Genomic DNA, 25,346 nt, shown 5'->3' on the forward strand with positions numbered 1-25,346 from the left:
GAGCACTTGCCTAGCACGTGTGAGGCACTGGGTTCGATCCTTAGCACCACATAAAAAATAAACAAACAAAATAAAGGCATGCTGTCCATCTACAAAAAAAAAATAAATAAATAAAAAAAGAAGGAAAAAAAAGGTGAATTTAACAAAAACTTTAATATCTGCCTCTAAGCATTCAGGTATGTTCCTATCTAGCTTATTGCCTGGAAATACCAAGGTGCTTGGAAGTTATAAAGTAGGGAAGTAAAGTAGACAGAGTTGGATGGCAAAGAAAAAATATTCAACCAAGCATGGTGGAACATGCCTGTGATCCCAGTGACTCAGGAGGCTGAGGTAGGAGAAATGCCAGTTCAAAGCCAGCCTTAGCAACAGCGAGGTACTGAGCAACTCAGTGAGACCCTATCTCTGAAAATACAAAATAGGGCTAGGGAGGCTGGGGTTGTGGCTCAGTGTAGAGTGTTTGCCTAGCATGTGTGAGGCACTGCAATTCTTAGCATAGCATATAAATAAATTAATAAAATAAAAGTCCATCAACAACTAAAATATATATATTAAAAGAAAATAGGGCTGGGGATGTGGCTCAATGGTCGAGTGCCCCTAAACTCAATCCCCAGTATCCCCCCGCCAAAAAAAAAAGTTAGAAAGAAAAAGATATTCAAAAATAGAAATTTAGGGGGCTGGGGTTGTGGCTTAGTGGTAGAGCACTTGCCTAGCATGTGTGAGGCACTGGGTTCGATTCTCAGCACCAAATATAAATAAATGAATAAAATAAAGATCCATCAACATCTAAAAAAATTGTTAAAAAAAATAGGAATTTAGATTTGTGCACACAATAATGTGAGAGACCGGAAGATAAGAGGAAGTAGCTGTTCAAGATGCTAAAAATGGGTCAGGGTCAGAGGCCCTCACCTGTAATCTCAGTGGCTCTGGAGGCTGAGGCAAGAGGATCACAGGTTCAAAGCCAGCCTCTGAGCTTAGCAAGGCAGGGAGACCCTGTCTCAAAATAAAAAATAAAAAGGGCTGGGGATATGGCTTAGTGGTAAAGTGCCCCTGGGTTCAATCCCCTGTACCAAAACAAATATTTTAGCTCAAATGCTAAAAATGGATTCTGTCTACTGAAAGGAAAATGCAATTTAAACTGCATGAACTATAAAGAAATTTATTATATATGCTATTATTTACTTTGTGGTACAAAAATATACCACAAAAAATTTTAAGAAATTTTATCAAATGGATTAACATATTGTTCATTTTACTCAATTTGGATCTTTACACATTTTTTCGGAAGTAAATCAACTACTGAGTCATTGATTAAGTAATAAAAGACAATGAAAAGAATAAACATTTCAAATAGCAAACCTTATCTAAAACAGGAGATTTATTTTCTGACTTAATAATCTAGAGGAATGGAAAATGAAGCATATTTGTGCTCCCGAATTAGGTTTAAAGAATTATGCCAGTTTGGATCTATTAAATGCTTCCTCCAAAATCATCAGATTTCTCTTTCTTCTTTAATCAGTTAAATCACTTTAGAATGTTAGACCAAGGTTGCATGGGGATAAACCCCATTTGGTTCCCATATATTATCAAATATGTTAATCTGCTGAAATAATAAGAACTTTTGCATTTATATTCATGAGAAATATTGGTCTGAAGTTTTTTTTTTTTTTTTTTTTTTGTAGTATGCATCTGGTTTTAGTATCAGAGTATGTTGACATTATAGAAGGATTTGGAAAATGTTCCCTCGTTTTCAGTTTCTGGAAGTACTTATAGAAAATGGGCATTATTTCTTCCTTAAATATTTGGTAGAATCTACCAGTGAAGATATTTGGGCCTGGGGCTTTCACTGTGGGATGCTTCTTAAAAAGCAACTTAGTGAGGCACTTAGCGACTCAGCAAGACCCTGTCTCTAATAAAGTATTTAAAAAGGTGTAGGGGATGTGGCTCAGTGGTTAAGCACCCTGGGTTCAATCCCTAAACAAACTATAATTCAAATTTTAATATACTACTTATTAAAAACTATTATTAAATTATGTAATTATCTGATTCAGTATATCTACTTCTTCTTGAGACTACTTTGTTAGTTTTGGTCATTCAAAGAAGTTGTCCATTTAGTCTAAGTTGCCAAATATACTGGCATAAAGTATTTTATAATATTCTCTTGTTATCTTACACACTATAAAATTAACTCTTTAAAAGTACATAGTTAGGGCTTGGGATTGTGAAAGTACATAGTTAGGGGCTGGGGTTGTGGCTCAGTGGCAGGGTACTCGCCTAGCACGTGCGAGGCCCTGGGTTTGATCCTCAGCACCACATAAAAATAAATAAATAAATAAAGGTATTGTGTCCAACTACAACTAAAAAATATTTTAAAAAAAATTTTAAAGTGTATAGTTAATTTTCGTAAATTATTGAAGCACTACCACTATCTGATTTTAAAACATCAACCCTTCCAAAGAAATACTTGTTAGCAATCACTTCCAGTTGTTCCTCCCCAGAGTCCCTGATCATCACTTATCTACTTTCCATCTGTGTGGATTTCCCTATTGTAGACATTTTATATAAATGGAATCATACAATTGGTCTTTTATGTCTGGCTTCTTTCATACAGCATAATGTTTGCAAGATTTACCCATCATGTACATTTCCCATTCATGGCTGAATACTATTCCATCGCACAAATCTACACATCTTTCTTTCTTTTTTTTTTTTTTTTTGTGATGCTAGGGATTGAACCCAGGGCCTTGTACCTGTGAGGCAAACACTCTAACCAACTGAGCTGTATCCCCAACCCAAATCTACACATTTTTGGTTTATCCATTCATCAGTTGATGGACATTTCAGTCATTTCGACCTTTTGGCTATTGTAAATAGTGCTGCTATGAACATTTATGTGCATGCTTTTTTTTGAGCATCTACTTTCAATTCTTTTGGGTATATATCTAGGAATAAAATTACTGGGTCATATGGTAAGTCTGTATTTAATTTGTTGAGAAATTGCCAAAGTGTTTTCAATAGTAGCTACACAACTTTGTTTCTAACAGCAATGATGCCCAAGGATTCAGATTTCTCTATATCCTCACAATACTTATTTTCTGGTTTTTTTTTTCTTATTATACTAGAAGATATGAAGTGGCAAATCAGTCTGACTTTGACCTGCATCTCCCTAATGACGAATGATGTTTAACATCTCTTCACGTGATTACTAGCCATTTGTACATCTTTTTTTGCAGAAATTTCTATTTGAATCCTTTGACTATTTTTAATTGGGTTGCTTGTCTCTTTGTTGTTGATTTGTAAAGGTTCTTCCCGTATTCTGGACACCATAGCTTTACTAGATATTTGATTTGCAAGTATTTTCTTCCATTCTGTAAGTTGTTTTTTCCTTTTACTGGTACTTTTAAGCATAAAAGTTTTCAGCTTTGATGAAGTTCCATTTATTTATTTTCATCACTTGTGTGGATCTAAGGTCTTGAAGATATGTCCCTCACTTTTCCTCTGAGAGTCATATGATTTTAGCTTTTAAATTTAGGTGTTTGATCCTTTTGAGTTAAAAAGGGATTTTAAAATTTTTTTTTAAATTTTAAAAGGCGTTAAAAAAGTATATGTTGTGCAGTAGGGGTCTAACTTCATTCTTTTGCATGTGAGTACCTTGTTATTCCAGCATCATTTGGGTTTATTGCTAAACTCTCAATTCTGTTTCACTCATCTATATGTCTACCCTTAGGACAGTCTTGATTGTTATAGGTTGTTTGTAGAAAGTTTTGAAATTAAGAAATGCAAGTCCTCTTGCTTAATCCTTCATTTTCTGAATCACTTTGGCTTTCAGGGTCCTTGCAATTTCATGTGAATTTTAGGGTTGGCATCTCCATTTCTGCAAAAGGGGCCAATGGGAATTTAATATGATTGCACTGAATCCATAGATTACTTTGAGGTTTTTACTGGCCAAAGACATCAAATGTGTTTAAAATCATTACTATGTAAAAATTCTAAATAAATAAACTTATTTTTTCACCTTTGGAAGTTGCTAGGGAACCAACTCATTCTTTCAAAAATTCTAAAATAAAAGAGAAAAATCAGGCATTTATTGTGCCTTTCCTGTAAGAACTGCTCTATGGAACATCGAGACAGTTTATAATAAGACATTTAACTTTATAGAAGTAGTTCAGCTAAAAAAGGGAGAAGGAATTATAAAATTAGAATTATGGAATATTACCATTAAGGGATATCAGCATATCATCTGCCAACATTAAAAAAAACTGTTTTTTTGTTTGTTTGTTTGTTTTACCTCCTAACAGAAATACATACCACCACTTATGAAGCATTTTGCCTTAAAAAAAAAAAAATCGTCTGGCCAAACCTGAAGGGCTAACTACCAATTTATAGAAAATACAAGGAACAGAGGAACATGTTAATTGCAACACAGGGATGGTAGGAAACACAGTAGGATGGAATAGCAGGTTTCTTTAACCAATAAACAAAAAATTGCGAGGAAGAAAAGAAAAAGATATAGAGAGGGAATTAACCCATTAAGTCCCAAGTTATCAATTATGTACATATTTCAATGAAATTGACATAGTGTAGGGCTGGGGATATAGCTCAGTTGGTAGAGTGCTTGCCCTGCATGCACAAAGCCCTGGGTTTTAGCCCCAGCACCACACACACACACACACACACACACACACACACAAACACACACACACACACACACAAATGCAGATGCATTAAAATAGTTTGGAAATAATACTCTAGAGCTTATATAGCCTTTATATCTATTTACATAGACATATGAAACTTTTTTTACACTTTCTAATCATTCACCTCTTATCTCAAAAAATAGATCTCTAAAAACAGTGATTATTTCAAAGTTACCATAAGTGGGATATTTGTTGATCACTTTAAGTTTTCATAGATGTCCCCTATCTAGGATGATGGGAAAAATCATAGAGAGATTTAACAGACACAGCAACCAGTTGCAATGCATTGACCTTATTTGGATTCTAATTTGAACAAATTATAAAATATATATTTGTAAGATATTTGGGAAAGCTTCAAAATTAATTGGTTATTTGATAATATTAAGACAGTAAATTTTTGTTGTATGATTTTTTTAGGGAGGTACACAGAAATATTTACAATTGAAATGATAAAATGCCTAGAATTTTCTTCAAACTTATCTTGCAATAGGCAGTGGATAGTGGTACAGATGAAATAAGATTGGTCATGAATTATATGTTGAAGGTAGGTGATGGGTATAGGAGGGCTAATTATAACATTCTTCTTTCTTTGTGACTATTTCAAAATTTTCTACTATAAATATAAAACATCAAATATTTGTGAATGATCCTAAGAACACAGGACTCAGGAAGAGACAGTTTAAAATTGAGTGCACAGAGCTGGGTGCAGTGGCACTCACCTGTAATCTCATCTGCTTAGGAGGCTAAGGCAGGAGAATTATGAGGTCAAGGCCAGCCTCGGCAACTTAGGGAGACCCTGTTGCAAAAGAAAATAAAAAGGGCTGGGAGTATAACTCAGTACTTGGCTAGTGTATACAAGTCCTGGGTTTGATCTATGGTATTGCAAAAATTGACCACACAAGCTGACTTCACAGATACTCTGGACAGCAAGGTAAAATTACAAAACATGAATAGTCATGAATAGACATGCATGAATAGATAAGCATTGATTCCTTTGAGAATCAGGATGTTCCTCAGTTCTTTGGATAGTGATCTGATGGGTAATACTGATAGAAGAAAGTTTATTGCGTTAAACAAGAGTTTCCCAGTTAACAATGGAACAGGAGATATACCTGGGAAGAAGTTTTGGCCATGGTTTAAATGTGTTTGGCAATGTTTGCTATGATAGGATCTTAGTAAAAATAGACTGTATTGAATTTGTAGAAATAGATAACAATGATTATCAGCAAAATGGATATAATACTCTAGAGCTAGAGTATTATAAATGGGTTCAACATTCTGTTGACCTCAAAACTACAGGAGGGAAAGCATGGGTAGGAATGAGAACCCATTTATACAAAGGACAATGACTAAAATTATACCCTGAAGAATGCAAGTGTGACTAAAAAGGAAGTCATTGGGCCTTTCAGCTCTAAAACATCTTGATGTCATATCTACCTATGGTCTACTCATGGGTACAGTATCAAGAGTAGAGTTCTGTGATTTTGACTGTCATCAAATAGCAGAAACTTGGAATTAGAAGACAACTTAATATGCTCTTTTGATGGATTTGTAACTTGGCTTGATTTGCTGGCAGTTTTGGCAAGCTGCTGCCTCAGTTGCTCTACTTCTTCTGTATTCTTGGTTAGAAGGGGAGGAACACTGGGCTAGCCCTGGAGGAGAAGGATGAAATGGCAGGAGTGCCAGTAAAGCACACCTGCTATCCAGGAATAATTCCACTATTTTGTTTCAGCTTCCTGTTTCCTTCACTACCAAATTTCAGCAACTTTTTTTCTAGACTTATTTTACCAGCTATATCCTTATCTATTGTGAGCTCCTTTATGGTTATATTTCTGGGCAAGAAGATTGCTGGTCTCCACAACTACAGAATCAACTCCAATCAGGTGAGAAGACCATTGCTTTTTCTGACCTGTAAGTCTTCTCTCTAATCTGAGCCACCTGCCAACGTGAAGGCTAGATTCTTTAACCAAAGAGTTACTCGGACTATAATTTTGGACTGAAGTCACAAAAGAGTTTTTGAGAAGTGAGGAATATTTAACTTTGAAGCCACTTGAAATTTAACATAAGTGTTGTTCCACAGGAACAGATATGGCGCAGAGAGACAAGAAGATGACATATGGCATCTCTTTGCTCGGCCAGCAGAGTTCCTCTCATGTTAATTTTATCTTTCTGTCCACCCTGTCCTTAGAAGCCAACCACACACTGAGGCATGATAAGAAATGCTGTGGAGGGCTGGGGTTGTGGCTCAGTGGTACAGTGCTTGCCTCGCACATGTAAGGCCCTGAGTTCGATCCTCAGCACCATGTAAAAATAAATAAACAATAAAGGTATTGTGTCCATCTATAACTAAAAAAAGAATAAATTAAATTAAAAAGAAATGCTGTGGAATATAACATGCAAAACTCTCTACCAATATATGTAATTAAGTTGGCCTCTTTGTCTTTTGGCCTATTTATTTATTTATTTATTTATTTATTTATTTTTAGGGAAACTCTCCCACTTCTCTGAGTTTGGTCCTTCCCCTGGAAGTCAAGAGGGAACTATTTGGGAAGAAAGCATTTTCCCAGTTTGACATTTAGGTAGTATAGAAAGAAGGGAGAAGAATAGCACTGCTAGTCTCCCTATCGTTCAAAGTCCTGGCAATCACATGAAAGAGGATAAAAAGGAAAAGGCCTCATTTTATGACCTTGAAGAAGAGTTTTCCTGATGATAACTAGCTAAAATGAAGATGCAATTTAATCTAGATAATCATATTTGCTTGTTTCCTTTTGTTTTCTTTTTGTTTCCTTTCTAAGAATATTCCCATCTATTGTTTGAAACAATATAAACAATCTCTCTTCAGACACAAGAAATAAAGAGCATGCTTTTTGCTCAAAATCAAAATTAGTGGGCTGAGGATGTGGCTCAGTGTTAGAGCACCTGCCTAGCATGTGTGGGGTCCTGGGTTTAATACATAGCATACCAAAATAAATAAATAGCTGAATAAACAAAACAAGTTGTATTAGTTTTTTTATCAAATTTTTTGAGATTTTATATATTATCCCACAGTCTTTAACAAAAAGTAGGCTTTAAGTTTCTGCATTTCTTTACAGGATCTAATAGCCATTGGCTTTTGCAATATTGTCAGTTCATTCTTCAAATCTTATGTATATTCTGCTGCTATTGCCAGGACTATTATCCAAGATAAAGCTGGAGGAAGACAACAGGTATGTTTAAAAAGAATTTTATCTCTACTTGTGTCGATTCATATGTATATTCATAGAATAGGACTATGTGGACTTAATTTTGTCTTGATGTTTTGCTTGATGGGGAAGACATCTTGGAAGAATTTGGATTCCACACTTGCCTTAATTCCTGCACAGATTTTGTTTTAAAAGTTATTGGTCAATGTGGAATTTGAAAGTCATTTTCTATGGAAATATTACTATACAAAGAGATTTTATATATTATCCCACAGAAACCCATTTTGCACATAATATACTAGAAGAACAACAATATTTCAGATAAACTTACCATCAGCTATTAATTTTTTTTCCTATAGAGAATGCATTCTCATACATTGTTTGGAAAAGCAATAATACAAATGAAACATTTTCCTGGCTTCTTCAAAGGGCATGCATGGCAAGGGGGTTTCCTGAGAGAGAGTCAGGTGTTTGTCTAGGAGAGCCTAGGAATTTATGACCATTCTCTCTCTGTATAAGAGGAAATGACCTACGACAGATTCTCTTCAGGTATTCTGAAGTAATGAACTAATCGTTTGGTAAGCTGAACGATACGGTTGACAGAAAAGATTCTAAAAGCAAACTCCCCCTAATTGCAGGCATGGAATTTTGTAAGTCCTGTGTTTATGAGTTTTGAACTGACTAAATAAATGTTACAACATGAAAGCATGAGAGGCCTCCCATCTTAGTTCTGTGGCGTGATGAAATGGCAGGGAGTTATCAGAATTGGTGCCTGGGCAAACCCAGGGAATGAGTCAGGGTTCAGTTGGTGAAACAACTGGCCAGAAGCCAAAGAGAAGCTCATGCCTCACAAGTATAGTGAGAAGGTAGAGCTGTGGTCAGAACCTGATGTATCAGAAGGATGGAAGTTCAATTTTAATAGGGAAAGATAAAGTGTCATAGTCCATTGGCAAAGATAAGATGAAGTTTGGGTGAAAACCAGTGAAAGCCAGAAGGAAGATTAGGCTGGGTGAGAGCAAGGGGCTCAAGTAAGGCTCCATCCTATCATTTTATGCAGACTGAGTTTTGTGGTCATAGAGCTTCCTCCTGGCACACTGGAGGAAGAAAGAAGGAGCGTAGGCTGTATTAAAAGGAAGAATGTTCTATACAAGCATGCAAAATCTTTGGAATCAAAATGAGATGGGTTTATGACAAGAAGAAATGGAAATGGCAACCGCAGAAATTAGTTCCACTAACTTTTTATGACACATACTTTGTTTATCCAGTGCCCATAAATTTGGGAAGGCAAGATATACACAGCTAAATCAAAGTGCAAGGAAAATCAAGTGCAAATTGAGCACAATTGACAAAAAAAGCACCTTAAGTATTATGAGAAGGAGATTGGTAGAGGAATTGGACCTTTCCCAGAGTCCTGAAAGTGGTTTAGGATTTGCACCGATAGAAGAAAGAGGGCTTTGGGTCAACCTCAGAGTTGTCTTACAGGCAGGAAATCTATATGTGGTGGGCTGGAGAAAGAATAGATTTGCTGACTGCACACATTTGAGGAACAGAGAAGCCAAGCTTGGAAGAACTTTGGCAGAAGATGATGGAATTTCTAATCTCTAAGCCAGTCCATTTTACCATTTTAGTAGGCAGCTTGTGGCTCTGTTTTCTGCTGCTGCCTGTTGATCTGTGTGGCACATTTCCTCTGAGGGGCATCTCTCACTGCACTGTGGTGGCCCTCTGTTGGGAAGTGTGTCCCCAGGGATGCTAGTGAACACTTCCCTGATATGCCCAGTTCAACTTGCTGGCTCAAGTAGAGAAGTTGTGGGCCCTGTCTGTACACATTGGAGCTGTCCAGATTCCACCAGGAATTTCTAGTCTGGACTGGAAAAGACCTCCCCCCCAGACTCATTTAGCCTTCTGTCTTCACACAGCTGCGGGTGTTCTCTCTATTCCTTCCCTCTGGGAGTTTTTTATTCACTCTGCCTGAGAAATCTGGGGGCTGGCTCTGAATGTCCCCCAAATGGCCTGCCATTGATAATTTTATTTTTAGTTTTTATCTGGCATAAATTCAAACTGGGTCTACGATCACATTTCACTTTATTGTTTCCCTGTCTAGAACCCATTTCCCTCCACTGTCATAACAAAAAGCAAAACCTACTGGTCCTCCCAGCCACAGCCTCAACCTGAGGTGTGGGAAGGCCTGGCCCATGGCAGAGAGGATGAGATGAGCCCCAGGTCTGTGGCCAGTTAGAGTGTCCCCCGCTTCATCTTTCTGTTCTGTATAAAAATCTAGGTTTTTAAACAGTTTATTTTGGCATCTGCCAGTTCCGACTACTGTGCTTCCCTGGTCTCCATGTGCCTATCCTTCTTCCCTACTTTCCAAGGAATGGCTTTCTTGCCTTGTCCCCAGGCTCCCAGAACTTGGTAAAACTAAGTTATTACAAAAGAAAGAGGATAGTTGTGTTAGTTGTGTTCTTTTTAAGGGAAGCAAATGAAGCAATGGTGAGAGCCTAGATTTTGGAATCAGATGGTCCGGGTGTAGGAACCAGACTCGGTGCTTCCTAGATGTGTGTGACCTTAGGCAGATGACTTTTGTTCTCTGAGGCTCTCATCCGCATCCATAAAATGGAGATAAAACCAACCTTTCAGTTGTGAGAATAAAATTAGATGCTAATAGTGTCAACCACAGTGCGTGTCACTTAAGAGTTATGTTAAAAAATGATAGCCCCCCAGTCCCCAGTGCCCAGGCCTGTGGTCAGCAACCTGCTGTCCTGATCCCATTGCTTCAAATCACTAGAGATAAGCCTGGAAGAGTGGTGTAAAATTGGAACAGAAAAGCAAAATATGCAGAAGATGTGAACTTTAATAGTGCTTGCTGTCCAAGAATCTGAGAGTCATTGAGCACCTTTCTGAGGCACAATGTTACCAAGGCTGGTCCTCTGACCCCAAATCCCGTTCTTTTGAATGTACCACTAAGGAGGACACACAGTTATCACAGGCCTTCCAAATGTCTCAGAGCAGTTACTTTTATGGTACTCAAGATTCTACTTGTGCTTATTTCAATCTAGGTTTATTTTGGCATCTGCCTGTCTGAAAAACAATAAGAATAAATAATCAGAGCTAGGAACAGCAGCACATACCTGTAATCCCAGCAGCTCAGGAGACTGAGGCAGAAGGATCATAAGTTCAAAGTTAGCTTCAGTAACTTAGCGAGGCCCTGTCTCAAAATCAGAAATAAAAAGGGCTGGGGGTGTGGCTCAGTGTTTAAGCAGCCCTGGGTTCAACCAAAAAAGAAAAAAAGAACAAATAATCAGAAGAATTTTGGAGAAAAGAAATGGGAGGCAAGAAAAAACCTGATATACTTTCCTGTTTTAATCGAATTAGTTTTTTACTGCTAGAGCAATAAATCATATTCAGCAACTGGTTGACCTGAGGATTGACTGGAGGGGCTTAGGAGGTTGATTACCTAGTATAGTTTTATAGCATATAAAATGTTCACTGTTAGAGCTTTCTGAAGATCAGGAACAGCATGGGCTGGGGATGTGGCTCAAGCGGTAGTGAGCTCGCCTGGCATGCGCGGGGCGCTGGGTTGCATCCTCAGCACCACATAAAAACAAAATAAAGATGTTGTGTCCACCGAAAAACTAAAAAATAAATATTAAAAAAAAAAGATTGGGAATAGCAATTCATTTTCCTGATCCTTCTTCCTACACGTCTGTCTTGTGGTTCTGCTTTTCCATGTTTTGCTGCTAACTTTTTTGTTTTAATTTTATTTATAGCTGTAGTTGGACAAAATATCTTTTTATTTTATTTATTTTTATGTGGTCCTGAAGATCGAACCCAGGGCCTTGCACATGCTAGGTGAGTGCTCTACCACTGAGCTACAATCCCAGCCCTATGCTGCTCACTTTAATTGTGACCCCTGAGGGGGCGGGAAGAACGATATAGGACACAGGCCACATTGGTCTTCTTTTCAGTGTTAAGCTGATTTGGCAAATGACAGTGAGTAGCAAGAGAGCCCAGCGGGAAGGTGTTTTTTCTTTTCCCAGATAAAAATTAAAGAGCAGGGGCTGGGGCTCAGCGGTAGCCACTTGCCTGGCATGTGTGAGGCACTGGCTTCGACTCTCAGCACCATGTATAAATATATTAAAGTCTATCAACAAATATATATATATATATATATATATATATATATCCCTTTAAAGGGTAAGATTTGAGGGACTCTCTCAGTTCTTGGTTATACAGGCCATTATTTTGACTTGTGCTTACAGTTTTACCTTACTGCAACTCCATTCCCCGTCACGGTGGGAAAAGACATTGCTTTGTATTATTTTTTTTTCAACTAGAGGCTTAAAAATGGGAATTTGCCAATAGGAAATGTCCTGAGTTCAAGACTTATATCCAGAGAGCCTTGGGTTATAAAGGGAATTGTGTTCCTCGGCTTCATTTGATGAGTGAGCATCTCTGTTTACCAAGCCCAGAGATAGGACTGGGATAGGACCCAGAGTAGCTCTATATAGGCTTGACTCATGTTGGTAACCTTTTTGATTGAAGGAGAGAGAAATTGAAGCCAGAACATGAAAAGTGATCATCATTGTATTTTCCAAGGTGAAGCACCATTGAAACTGTTAGATAGGAAGTTTTCAAGCTCCACACAGGAGAGTGAGAATGGTTATCTGCGTGGAAAGTAGAATGGTTGGGATTCTAGGGCTATCAGGGAGGAGTCTAGTGTTTTCATTTTCTTTTTCTTTTCATACTGGGGATTGAACCCAGGATGCTTAATCACTGTGCTACATCCTCAGCCCCTTTTAAAAATTATTTATCTTGAGACAGTGTCTCACTGAGTATTTAGAGCTTCACCAAGTTGCTGAGGCTGGCTTTAAACCCGGAATTCTCCTGCCTCAGCCTCCCAAGGTGCTGGGATTACAGGTGTGCACCACCATGCCTGACCTACTGGGGGTTTTATATATTATGCAAGGAGAAATTAAAGTCTTGAAGAAATGCATGGCATAGTTTAGGAGACTTCAGATAACGTATCACAGAGCTGGGACAGTAAGGATTCAAATGCTCAGGAAAATTTAGGACCTTTCAGATAGCATTCACACATTCATTCCACAAGTACCTATTGAGTGCCTCCTGTGTTTAATACTTTGAAAAGAACGGAAAATGTCAGCTCCACAGAAATGCACTTATTCTGAACCCAACTCCTTTGAAGAAAAAAACGGCATGCTTCTCACAGAAGGCCATAGATGCAGACAGGGACCGATATGTTCCTGATGGTTTCTCTCCAACTGGTTCTGTTTCCTCAGTTTGCATCTCTGGTAGGCGCAGGTGTGATGCTGCTCCTGATGATGAAGGCGGCACAGTTTTTCTACAAACTGCCAAATGTGAGTAGAACTTATCAAATAACTAAGTTTAAGAAAAAAAGATAGAATGTCTGGTTTGCATCCTGGTGGGGCATTTTTGCATGGATAATTGCATGCAGCTTATCCCCAGAGGTTGCCCTGACCTATCTCTTGCCCTTTTTCTTTAAAATAATAGCATCATACAGTTGGAGTTAAATGAAATAATATGAGATATATTTGTATATTTTTATATCAGATATACTGAAGTGTGTTTATATATATTTAAAAGAAGATAGTGTTGGGGTAATAGTAAGCACTCAAGAAACATTATTGTTATTATCATTCTTATCTTGTTATTGCTTAAGTTATAAAATAAGCTTTGTAAATAAGGAATCAGTAAAAAATTACTAACATAGATTTCAGATGCCAGACCCCCGTTACCAGTACGGGCTTGGAAACTCACTGTGCAGGCTTGGAAACTCATGCCATCTGTTTTCCGGAAGGCCTTGATCTGCCTTCCGTGTGAACACAATCCTCCCATTGCTGCCTCATTGCCTCTTGGTTAATTCATAACACTTGAAGGTGGCCTGATAGTTGAGTTTTAACTCTGTCCAACTAGGATGCTTCTGGATATGAATGTGCCATTTCTTCCCTTTGGATAAGACTGTTTACCTGACCCTTAAAGATGCCAGTTGTGTTAATCACTGTCTGTACTCAACTTGCTCTAAGTTACAATATAGATCCTTGCTCAGTTTTCTGTATTGATAAACAATATAGATTTATGTCTTAATGTTCCCTTAAGCCATTTTATAACATACTTAGGGAGGTGGGGGAAGGTTTCATTCCTGGTGTAACAGTTTCATTACCCTGAGGTGGCCATCCCCAAAGCTGGAGTGATTGTAGATGTCATCCCCATCTTCTTCAACACTACCTCTACCTGGTGTCAGGTATCATTAAAGCAGGTCCACCATAAGGTTGCTGCTGCCTTCTGCTCTTGTGACTTAAGGATCTTGGAGCCTAAGCATGGTATCTTCTCAAGGAGGGTGCGATTAATAAGCTTGTCCTTAACATAGGAGCTGTTCTTTGATTCCCAGCAGAAGTCCTCTCCAGAACTCAGTTTACCCAGTATCTTCTGTGTTGTAACTGCTGGAGTCTGTTTTAGAAGGGTAACTCATCAATTTACTCTGAGCAGTTGTATTTTTTCTTTACTGCTAAAAGAAGCAGAATATTAAAATTCCAAACAAATAAAACTGTCAGAATTCACTGAAGGGTAGTAATAAAAGTAGGTAGCACTCCTTTATTATAAATCTGTTGGAGCTAGGATATCCTTCACTTTTGCCTGGCCATGTTGCACCACATTGTTCTTACTGTGCCTTTGTGTGTGTGTGTGTGTGTGTGTGTGTGTGTGTGTGTGTGTGTGTGGTGCTGGATATTGAACCCAGGGCCTTGTGCATTCGAAGCAAACACTCTTCCAATTGAGCTATATCCCCAGCCCTCACTGAATCTTCTTTTAAAGTATTTTTCTAGAGGAACACATACCTTTATTTATTTCTATGTGGTGCTGAGGATCAAACCCAGTGCCTCACACATGAGGGGCAAGTGCTCTACCACTGAGCTACAGCCCCAGCCCTGTTCTTACTTTATCTTGTTAGCACATTTCTGAGTGAGAAGATGTGAATACAATCTGATGAATGAAATATATGAACTATTATAACAATGAGGTTGTACAGGTATTAAACTATGGATCATTTCTTCTTTCCTTAAAAGACTGCAGATGGCTCTTTGCAAAATCCTTATTAGAATCATTAGAGGAGCCTCCTGGCTAGCATCTCAACTAGTTACCAAAAGACCAACATAAATTTGGAAAAGCATGATACAAAATAGTACATTTCAATGTAATTTCCAATTTTGTGTGAAAAAAAATATAGAACACGCCAAATTTTTTTTATTTTAATGTTTATTTTTTAGTTTTCGGCAGACTCAACATCTTTGTTTGTATGTGGTGCTGAGGATCGAACCCCAGGCCGCACACATGCCAGGCGAGCGCGCTACCGCTTGAGCCACATCCCCAGCCCCCAAAATGTTAAAAATAGTTGTCTCTTTGATAATGGAAATGATGAAAGAGTGTAATTCTTTTTTTTTTTAACAAAATGAACATGTTTTACCTTAATGTTTACAAAGGTAAAAGTTTTTGTTCTATATTTTTTTCTGAGATTTTTTCTTCTCCATGCCCTCTGCCTCAAGTCAAAACTTATACAAATCTCTGATGAAGTTAAATTTCTTTTCCTTCCCACCAAGTCTCTGCAAATTGTTGAGAGTTTGGAGCTTCTTGACTGGAAAGAAGGTGGTATGGTGGAAAAGAACCATACCTCAGAAAGCCAGAACAAGCTAGGGCCCAGCCATTCCTAGTGGTAGAATAAGCTCTCATTCCCAGACAGAGTTAAAGAGATGGGAATTAGAAAAAGCCTAAGAAATGTTTAACCAACTCAGGGACTTTGTGAACATACAGAGAAAATTGTCTTAAGGTATGTTATATTCTCCTTTACGGCCCCGATAATTTTTATATCCTTATAAGTATAAATCTTAATTTTCCAAAATATAGGAAATATTCTTCCTATTAGAAAAGTAGTCTCATTTTAAAAATTTTGGAAAACACACAATTGGTAAAAATGTCACCTGTCACCAATAATTACAAATAAATCATTAACATTTTGTCATATATTTAACCAACCTTATTTTTTTGTTGTTGTTATTGATGCTTTATTGCTAAGCTACATCCCCAGCCCCCCTTTTTAAAATCATTTTTTACTATGAGACATGGTATCTCTAAGTTGCTAAGGGTCTTGTCAAGTTGCTGAGACTGGCCTTGAACTTGAGATTCCCCCTGCCTCAGCGTCAGGAGTCACTGGAATTACAGGCTTGCACAACTATGCCTGGCAAACCAGACATTATTTTCTGTGAATAGATATCATTTTGCATAGTTGCAACCTCACTCTACATACAATTTTGTATTGTTGATTTTTAAAAATCTAGAACACAATATTCCAAAATTTCTACATGACAGTGTATCACTGTGTCTTGATCTATTGCCAAATGATTTCCCAAAAGGGCAGTGTCCTTTTATACTCAACAATCATATATATGGGGTGTTATCAATGTTTTTAATTTGCTACTTTAACTTGATTGATAAAAAAAATAGTATCTTGGGGCTGGAGATATAGCTCAGTTGGTAGAGTGCTTGCCTTGCATGCATAAGGTCCTGGGTTCAATCCCCAGCACTGCAAAAAAAAAAAAAAAGATCTAATTAGTAAGATAATGATAGCATATCATGATTAAACTTGAATAGAAACACATGATTTTAGAATTTCTCTGAGTGGAAGTTCTCTTGATTTATCATCCCATTTGAGAATGGTTTCTAGATGATATGAGTAACAGATTTGTCAAGCAAATGAGATAAGGCCAGGTAGCCAAAGAAGCCAGCTTCCCCATAGGTCCTGGTGTCACCACAGTGACACCACTGATGTTACCTTTGGCTACTCCTCCTCTGTCTCTGTGAGTAATAAACTCTCTGAAACTAAAAGGGGTCCCTTATAGCTTTACTGCCTGAATCTATCAGGCCTTGAGCTTGGCCTGACCTTGCCTCAATGTCTGACAAATCATAAAGGAGAGTAGAGAAAGATGTGGAGAATATTTATTTGGGCTGACCCAAGAGTTGGAACACGTATATGGTATTCATATGAAATATCAACATAAAATATTTCTGAGTGGCAAGGCTGACGTCTTGTGGTTCCTTTGTAGGGGTGGGAGCTCTAACTCCACCCATCCACCCACTGAAGGGAAATGAAGCTGGGTTTATCTTTTCCCCACAGGCTGTGCTGGCTGGAGTTGTTCTGAGCAACGTACTGCCCTACCTTGAAGCCATTTACAACCTACCCAGTCTGTGGAAGCAGAACCAATATGACTTTGTGAGTGTAGATGCCCTGGCTGAGCAAGGGAAGGGAGAGGGGAAGGTTAGAGAGAGAATGAACAGAAGAGATGGGTCATGGATATGAATAACACAGCAACTCTAGTGCCTTGTATTCTAGTTGAACCCCAGGGTGGTTTATCACTGAGCTGCTCCCCCAGCCCTTTTTATTTTTTATTCTGAAACAAGATCTCACTGAGCTGCTGAGGCTGGCCTTGAACTTGCAATCCTCCTGTCTCAGCCTCCCAGGTCACTGGGATCACAGGCGTGTGCCACTGCACCTAGCCCTTGCACTCAAGGCTATTGGTGCATGAAAACATGGAGTCCTTATGTTATAGTTAAAGCTTCGTCCCAGGGTTTCATAAACTGACTTCCAGACCACTCACGTATAATCAAATCAAGCCTTTATTGAAGCACACCAGTGGCGGCTGACCAGAACATAAGGCTGTTCCCCTGATCAGCCCTGAACAATTGCAAGGGCACTCCTTATAAGCCTGAAAACCGCAAAAGGGATGTTCAGGGGGTCTAGCCAATGCAAGCAAGCCAGGTTACAGAAGCGGGACAGTGCAGTCAAGTGGAAGGGAGCCTAAACAATCACAGTTAGCCCAGTCACCCCAGTTATAGAAACAGAGCTCCGTTACCCTAGTTACAGAAACAATACCCCATTAGGTAGTTCCGTATTCTTAAAGGTTTCTATAGCAAAAGGAAAAGAACATCTTGCTCCAGTCATGACTCTTCTACTTGGCATGGTTGTTTTACAGGATGAAGTCATAAAACAAAATGGAGTCACATTTGCTCCTACTACCACATTCCCCACTGGTTTTAGTAGGTTTGATGTCAATCTTGCACATCATTAGGCCTCAGTTTTTGTTCCAACCTTCTGTGTCTAAGGGACTATACTGGGCTCGCAAGACCATAAGTCTGACCTCACCTACATTTTTGTGTATATGGTTTAGGAGGGTTTTTAAGAGGCAGGGTCCTATAGTAATACCAATCAGGAGAAGGACTTGGGGCCCAACTATGGCTGAAATGATGGTAGTCAATCAAGGGGACCATTAGAATAGGTTTTGGAACCAATTGTCTGAAGTTTCAGAAAGAGACCATCTAGACCTCATCTGTTTTGTGAGACTATTTCTGTCAGAGAGTCTAGTGAAAGCTTTACTTTGGAGATTGACCTTTCTAGTTTTTCCTAAATCTATATTTATTTGATGGCTGAGGGACTTAAAATTTTTAGAGCTTGTTAGACCTGCAGGTCCTAAAGCAGTAGATCCAGCTATTCCCAAACCAGTTAGGAGGGGAACTAAAATGGGGGCAGCCAGTCTATGTTGATAAATCAGTGGGCCCTGGCCTTTTAATAAGTCCGGGTGTTCTTTTCCTTTTACTCCATCAAAATAGTAGGTTACATAGTTTAGAGTTATTGACAGTTTGGAGATATAGGCAAGGACTTCAAAGTGAGACCCGGGAAGCACAATTGTTGGTGAACGGGGAGTTGTCCCACTTATAAGTTGTGTTGTGGAACAAGTGTCTCTTTCTGGGAGATCACCCAGGGTGATCTTGGGAGTAGTTTTCCAGGTACATCTTCCTGAGCTAGACATATTGGCGAACATCTATGTTGACCGTAATTTTTTTCTCTAATATTAGGGACTTCCAACTGCCGTAAGGGAAAAAGGCGATGACCGTTCTTGCTACTTCCAGCTGAAAAGGGGTGGTGTGCAGTGGGCACGCAGTTTGGAGTCCCTTTTTAGAAACTGAGTGGGTCAAGGAGTCCATGGTAAAAATCTGGTTCAGGAAGAACAGGATGTAAAGTCACCTAGGGTGGGCACTTCTATGAGAGAAACAAAAAGACATGAGTGGTGAAGTAAGATTAATACAAAATAGCAGTTGTAGCATCTGGAACCTGTCCATGAATATCATGAAAATGACAGAAATTAATTATTGTTTACCAGGAGGCGGAAGACCTGAGAAAATGTCCCAATAACAAGGCCTAACAAAGCCTAATAAGGCACTTTTTTAGGGAACATAAATCTTTAACTATGCAAAATTAAATGAAAGGGATTGATGAAATGGCTACAGTTACACACAGACCTAGTAAAGAGGGTTTGTCGTTCATTGCATATTCGAATGACTTTTAGTCCAGTTAATATAAATATCTTCCTGGATAAGAGATACAAGCTGGGGTTGTAGCTCAGTGATAGAGCACTTGCCTAGTACTTGGAGGCACTGGGTTCGATCCTCAGCACCACGTATAAATAAATAAAGGTACTGTGTCCATCTACAATTAAAAAAAAAATACAAGTTCTAATAAGAGAAGGAGGTATCTTACCAGACAGAATGTCAGCTGGGGCACAAAACCAGAGAGCAAGAAAGAAAAGATGAGGGGCAGAGTGTGATGACAGGAGGAGGACCCAGTAGAGGAAGAGAAATAGAGGGGGGCAATTTGGGGAACTGGATCCCTGAGAGGCTCAGGGGGATGTGTTTCAGTGCACAGATGGAGTTTCTAGTCCAGGAGGAAGGCTAGTATTCCCACCTGACGAGAGAGAACAAGCAAGAGTTGAGTGCAGATACTGACGAGTGACAGCGGGGTGGGGGAAGGAAATAGGTAAGAGAATTTCAGCTTATTTTTTTTCCTGTGAAGATGAAGGTAAGGTCACTTGCTGAGGTGGTCAGGTAGGGACTTGAAAAAGGTGTTAAAATTTTGCAGTAACTCTTATAGTTCTTAAAATAACTATTACCCTGGGATGAGTTGCTGCAGTTTGCTAGACAGATGGGATTTCTAATCTCAACAAAGCCTATAAGATGGAGATCTTTATCACTATTTCGCACCTGAGGAAACAGAAATTTCAAGAGTGAATTGACTTTCAGGCAGCCTTGAGGGCCCACAGTTGGAGATGACCCCAGTCCCTGCGCCCCAAGTATGGAAGGGAGAAGGTGGAGGTCATTTGAGAGGTGGGACTGGTATGTTCTTGATTTTGTGAGTTTTCATGGTCTCCCTTTCCCTTCACCCCCTTTTCCACAAGGTTGTCTGGATCTTTACATTCTTATCTTCGATTTTCCTGGGATTGGACATTGGACTACTTATGTCGATAGTTTTTGCTTTCTTCATCACCACTCTCCGTTCACACAGGTACTTGGTCTCAGGTAATAGGAGGTTAGCCACAGCAAGGTAAAGCCACCTTGACCTAAGGCAAGTGCATTTCCTTTCAGAACTAAGATTCTCATCCTGGGTCAGATCCCTAACACCAACATTTACAGAAGCATCAATGACTATCGGGAGGTAAGAAGACAAAGCAGCCATTTCTTGACCCAGGGGATGGGGTACACCGAGCCTGGTGCTTAGTTCTCTACAGAACCCCTTTTGCCAATGTCAGCTGCTCTGCAGATACACACTCACAAAGGAGGGGGAGGCAATGAACAAGGGGCAGAGGTGGGTGAACCCTTCTCATGCTGCAGCCAGCTAAGAATCACTTTTGAATGAATTTTAAGGAGAGGAAGACCAAGATCAAGAGAGGAGTGAGAAATGGAGGTAGGGGGAATCAGGGATGGAAATGGGAGAAAAGAACTTTCTGGTTCTTGCATATGGATTCTCCTGAAGGTTCTAAAGATGAATTATTCTTTTTTTTAATTTTATTTTTTAGTTATAGTTGGACACAATACTTTTATTTTATTTACCTATTTTTATGTGGTGTTGAGGATGGAACCCAGGGCCTTGCACATGCTAGGCAAGTGCTCTACTGCTGAGCCACAACCTCAGTCCCTAAAGATGAATTATTCTTGTTGCATGAAATAATTGAGAAATTTCCTTCAACTTCACATTTTGCCTTGGCAGATTACAACTATCCCTGGGGTGAAAATTTTCCAGTGCTGCAACTCCATTACATTTGTAAACGTGCACCACCTAAAAAACAAGCTGTTAAAGGAGGTAACCCCTCTGTTCCCCACCTTTCTCCATTGGCTCTGCTGGCCTTCAAGCAAATCTCTCCCACCCTTTCACATTTCTTTCCATCCTTTACCCTCTGTGTGAGAATCCTTTTCTATCTTTCAGGTAGGTATGGTAAGGGTGCCTCTTAAAGAAGAAGAGATTTTCATGCTGTTTACTCAACATGAATCCCGCCGTCAGGAAAACCCTATGTGTAGGTGTTCCTGCAACTGTGATGAACTGGAGCCACCACCTAGGGTCAGAAATGTTTCTTTTCTGTATTTGTCTCCTTTTTGTTTTGTTTTGTTTTGTTTTGGTACTGGTAACTGAACCCAGGGACACTTAACCACTGAGCTACATCAACAGCCTTCTTTTATATTTCATTTAAAGCCAGGGTCTCCCTGAGGTGCTTAGGGCCTCACTAAATTGCTGAGGCTGGCTCCTGCCTCAGCCTCCCAAACTGCTGGGATTATAGGCGTGCACCACCATGCCCAGCTTTCTTCACATTTTATGAAGAAGTACATTAATATGGCCCGGCGCGGTGGTACACATCTGTAATCCTAGCAGCTCAAGAAGCTGAGGCAGGAGGATTGGGAGTTCAAAGCCAGCCTGAGCAAAAGAGAGGCATTAAGCAACTCAGTGAGACCCTGTCTCTAAATAAAATACAAAATAGTGCTGGGGATGTGGCTCAGTGCCCCTGAGTTCAATCCCCAGTATACTCCTCCACCACCAAAAAAAAAAAGTACATTACTGCTGGGCACAGTGGCGCACACCAGTGACTCTGGAGGCTGAGGCAGGAGGATCACAAGTTCAAAGCCAGCCTCAGCAACTTTGTGAAGCGCTAAGCAACTTAGTGAGATGTCTCAAAATAAAAAATAAAAAGCACTGGGGATATAGCTCAGTTGTGAATCATGCCTGGGTTAAATCCCCTGTACCAAAAAAAAAAAAAAAAAAACCAAAAAGACACACTATTAAAGTCATGGAAGGAACTTTAGATGAGCCACAGAGAATTGAAAATCCAAAATTTCAAACAGAAATGACATAAGTTCCCCTTTGAGGTTTAGGTAGGAGGAGAAAGTAGGTAGGAGGAGATGCCTTGACTACTATTGGTGACAAGAACACGGTTTGCCTGTTGAGACTGTCAGTGTTCATCATTTCTAACCTGAACTTAGTCTCAATAGTGCCTTCCCACCAGGCATAGCTGTTCATTTGTGGCTTTTGAGTCTCCCAGTGATCCCTTAGTCTAGACCCTATCCGCTAGAGGGTAACACTATTTACACACACCTCTGACAGCTCCCGTCCCCTGCCAGGCAGGGACCAGCAGAACACTGAGCACACACACTTGTTCCCACCCACTCTAAGAGAGCTCTAACTGAGCTCCCTGAAAACTACCAGCTTCCCTGCCAAGAGAACAGAGTGATCACTATATGTAATTTTAATTTTGTATCCACACAGTGCTAAGTATTGCAAAGAACATTTATTTACAGGACATCAGCAAATACACTTTAGAGTAGAATAAGATTTTTATTGATCTCCTAATATGTCCCCAGAATAATGACACTATGAAAAATGAAAAAGAAGGAAGTTTTAAAGTTTTATCTTATTTTTAATTGAGAGATATTTCTATATTTTATGGAGTATAATGTAATATTTCAATACAGGTATACATTGTAGAGTGATTTAATCAGCCTAATTAACACAGCATTCACCTAAATGTTTATCATTTCTTTGTGGTAAGAACATTTAAAATCCCCTCTTTTGGTTATTTTTACCTATAGTCACCATCCTGTGCAGTAGAATGCTAGAACTTTTTATAATACCACCAATAAATAGTCTATGAGGGTTCCCATTTCCCCACCTTCTTCCCAACATATATTATCTTGCATCTTTTTATAATATCCAATGAATGGGTACATAATATTATCTCATTGTGGTGTGAATTTGCATTTATTTGATGGTTAAAGATATTGAGCATTTTTTCATGTTATTGGCTACTGTATACCTTCTATTGAAAAATGTCTATTCATGTCCTTTGCCTATTTTTTTTGATGAGGTTATTTGTTTTCTTGTTCTTAAGTAGTTTGAGTTTCTTGTATATTTTGGATATTAGCCCTTTATCTGATGTATGATTGGTAGATATTTTCTCTCAATCTGTGAATGTCTCTTTACTCTGTTAATTGTTTCCTTTGTTATGCCGAAGCTATTTATTTATTTTTGTTACCAGGGATTGAACTCAGGGGTGCTTAACCACTGAGCCATATACTAATCCCTTTTTATTTTTTATTTTGAGACAGGGTCTTGCTAAGTTGCTTAGGACTTTGCTAAATTGCTGAGGCTGGCCTTGAACTCCTTCCTCCTGCCTCAGTCTCTTGAGTGGGGGGTTACAGGCACGTCCCACAATGCCCAGCTGCAGAAGCTTTTTAGATTGATGCAATCCCATTTGTTTATTTTTCTCTTGTTGCCTGTGTCTTGGGGATCATTAAAAAGAAAAAAGAAGAGTCTCTGTTTCTGTCTTCAAGTAGTTTTTTTTCATTGTGATAAAAAATAAATAACATAGCCGGGTGAGTGGCACACGCCTGTAATCCCAGCAGCTGGCGGGGAGAGGCTGAGGCAGGAGGATTGGGAGTTCAAAGCCAGCCTCAGCCACATCGAGGCACTAAGCAACTCTGTGAGGCCCTGTCTCTAAATAAAATACAAAATAGGGCTCAGGATGTGGCTCAGTGATTGAATGCCCCTGAGTTCAATCCCTGGTACACCCCCCGACAAATTAAATAAATAACACAACACATGCTATCTTTTTATATTGTTATTGGTACATTATAATTATCCATAATAGTGAGGTTTATTGTGACATATTCATGTATGGACATAACATAATTTGCTCCAGTTTCATTCCATAGTGCTTCCCTTCCCCTTCCTCCTCTTCCCCCTCCCCATCTTCTACTCTATTATTTTTATTTTTTAATTGGAGTATTATAATTATAATAAATGTGTGATTCTTTGTGATATATTCGTATGTGCACATAGCATGATTTGATTGATTTCATTCCCCAGTTCCTCCTCTTTCCCTCCTCTCCTTCCTTTCCTTGATCCCTTTCTTTACTGTTCTCCATTCTCTCTGTCTCTCTCTTTTTTTTTTTTTTTTTCAATTTCTTTTCTCTTTACTTCTGCATATGAGAAGAAAACATTCCACTCTTGACTTTCTGAGTTTGGCTTATTTCAATTAACCAGATGTTCTCCAGATCCATCCATTTATCAGCAAATGACAAAATTTCATTCTTCTTTATGGCTAAATTAACTCCATTGTGTATATATATGCCACTTTTTTAATCCATTCATCAGTTTGTAGACACTGATGCTGGTTCTGTAACTTGGCTGTTGTGAATCACACTGCTACAAACCCTGAAATGAATGTATTACTATTGTATGCTGACTTTGGTTCTTTCGGATAAATATCAAGGAGTAAAACAGATAGGTTATGTGGTGTTTCCATTCCTAGTCTTTTGAGGTGTCTCCACGCTGATTTCCATAATGATTGTGCTAATTTACAGTCCTACCAACAATGTATAAGTTTTCCTTTCTCCCCACATCCTTGCCAGCATTTATCATTATTTATATTCTTGATGCTTGTCATTCTGAGGTAAGGTGAAATCCCAGTTTAGTTTTGATTTGCATTTCCCTGATTGCTGAGAAAGAATATTGAACTTTTTCACATATTTCTTTGCCATTTGCATTTCTTCTTTTGAGAAATGTCTATTTAGTTCATTTGCCCATCTACTGATTGGGTTTTTTGTTGTTGTTTGATGTTAAGTTTTCAGAATTCTTTATAGGTCCTGGATATTTTTTAGAATATTTTTTTTAGTTGGAGATGGACACATTACTTTTATTTTGTTTCCATGTGGTGCTGAGGATCAAACCCAGTGCCTTCCACATATGAGGCAAGCACTCTGCCACTGAGCTACAACCTCAGTCCAGATTCTGGATATTGATCCCTTGTCAGAAGAGTACCAACAAAGATTTTCTCCCGTTCTGTAGGCTCTCTTTTCATGCTCTCAATTGTTTCCTTTGCTGTGCAGAAACTTTTGAATTTGATGCAATACCACTAATTGATTCTTGGTTTTATTTCTTTAGTTTTAGGAGTCTTATTAAGGAAGTCAATGTCTGAGTCTACATGTTGGAGTGTTGACACTATGTTTTCTTCTAGGAATCATTTTTCTGGTCTAACTCCCAGGACTTTGATCCACTTTGAATTGACTTTTG

At 38.9% G+C, this 25,346-nt stretch overlaps 1 protein-coding gene across 1 annotated transcript in view; it reads left to right on the forward strand.

Moving 5' to 3' along the window:
• The window catches only part of Slc26a8 (solute carrier family 26 member 8), a 67,468-nt gene that overhangs the window by 29,493 nt on the left and 12,629 nt on the right, over positions 1 to 25,346 (forward strand). The window contains exons 9-16 of the mRNA XM_027943556.2: positions 6,427 to 6,577; positions 7,787 to 7,900; positions 13,171 to 13,248; positions 17,076 to 17,171; positions 20,188 to 20,294; positions 20,375 to 20,444; positions 20,997 to 21,089; positions 21,213 to 21,344. Of these exons, the coding sequence (XP_027799357.2) occupies positions 6,427 to 6,577; positions 7,787 to 7,900; positions 13,171 to 13,248; positions 17,076 to 17,171; positions 20,188 to 20,294; positions 20,375 to 20,444; positions 20,997 to 21,089; positions 21,213 to 21,344 (841 nt within the window). The remainder of the gene's footprint in view (positions 1 to 6,426; positions 6,578 to 7,786; positions 7,901 to 13,170; positions 13,249 to 17,075; positions 17,172 to 20,187; positions 20,295 to 20,374; positions 20,445 to 20,996; positions 21,090 to 21,212; positions 21,345 to 25,346) is intronic.

Source organism: Marmota flaviventris, chromosome 6 (genome assembly GCF_047511675.1).
Source record: "Marmota flaviventris isolate mMarFla1 chromosome 6, mMarFla1.hap1, whole genome shotgun sequence".
Lineage (NCBI taxonomy): Eukaryota > Metazoa > Chordata > Mammalia > Rodentia > Sciuridae > Marmota > Marmota flaviventris.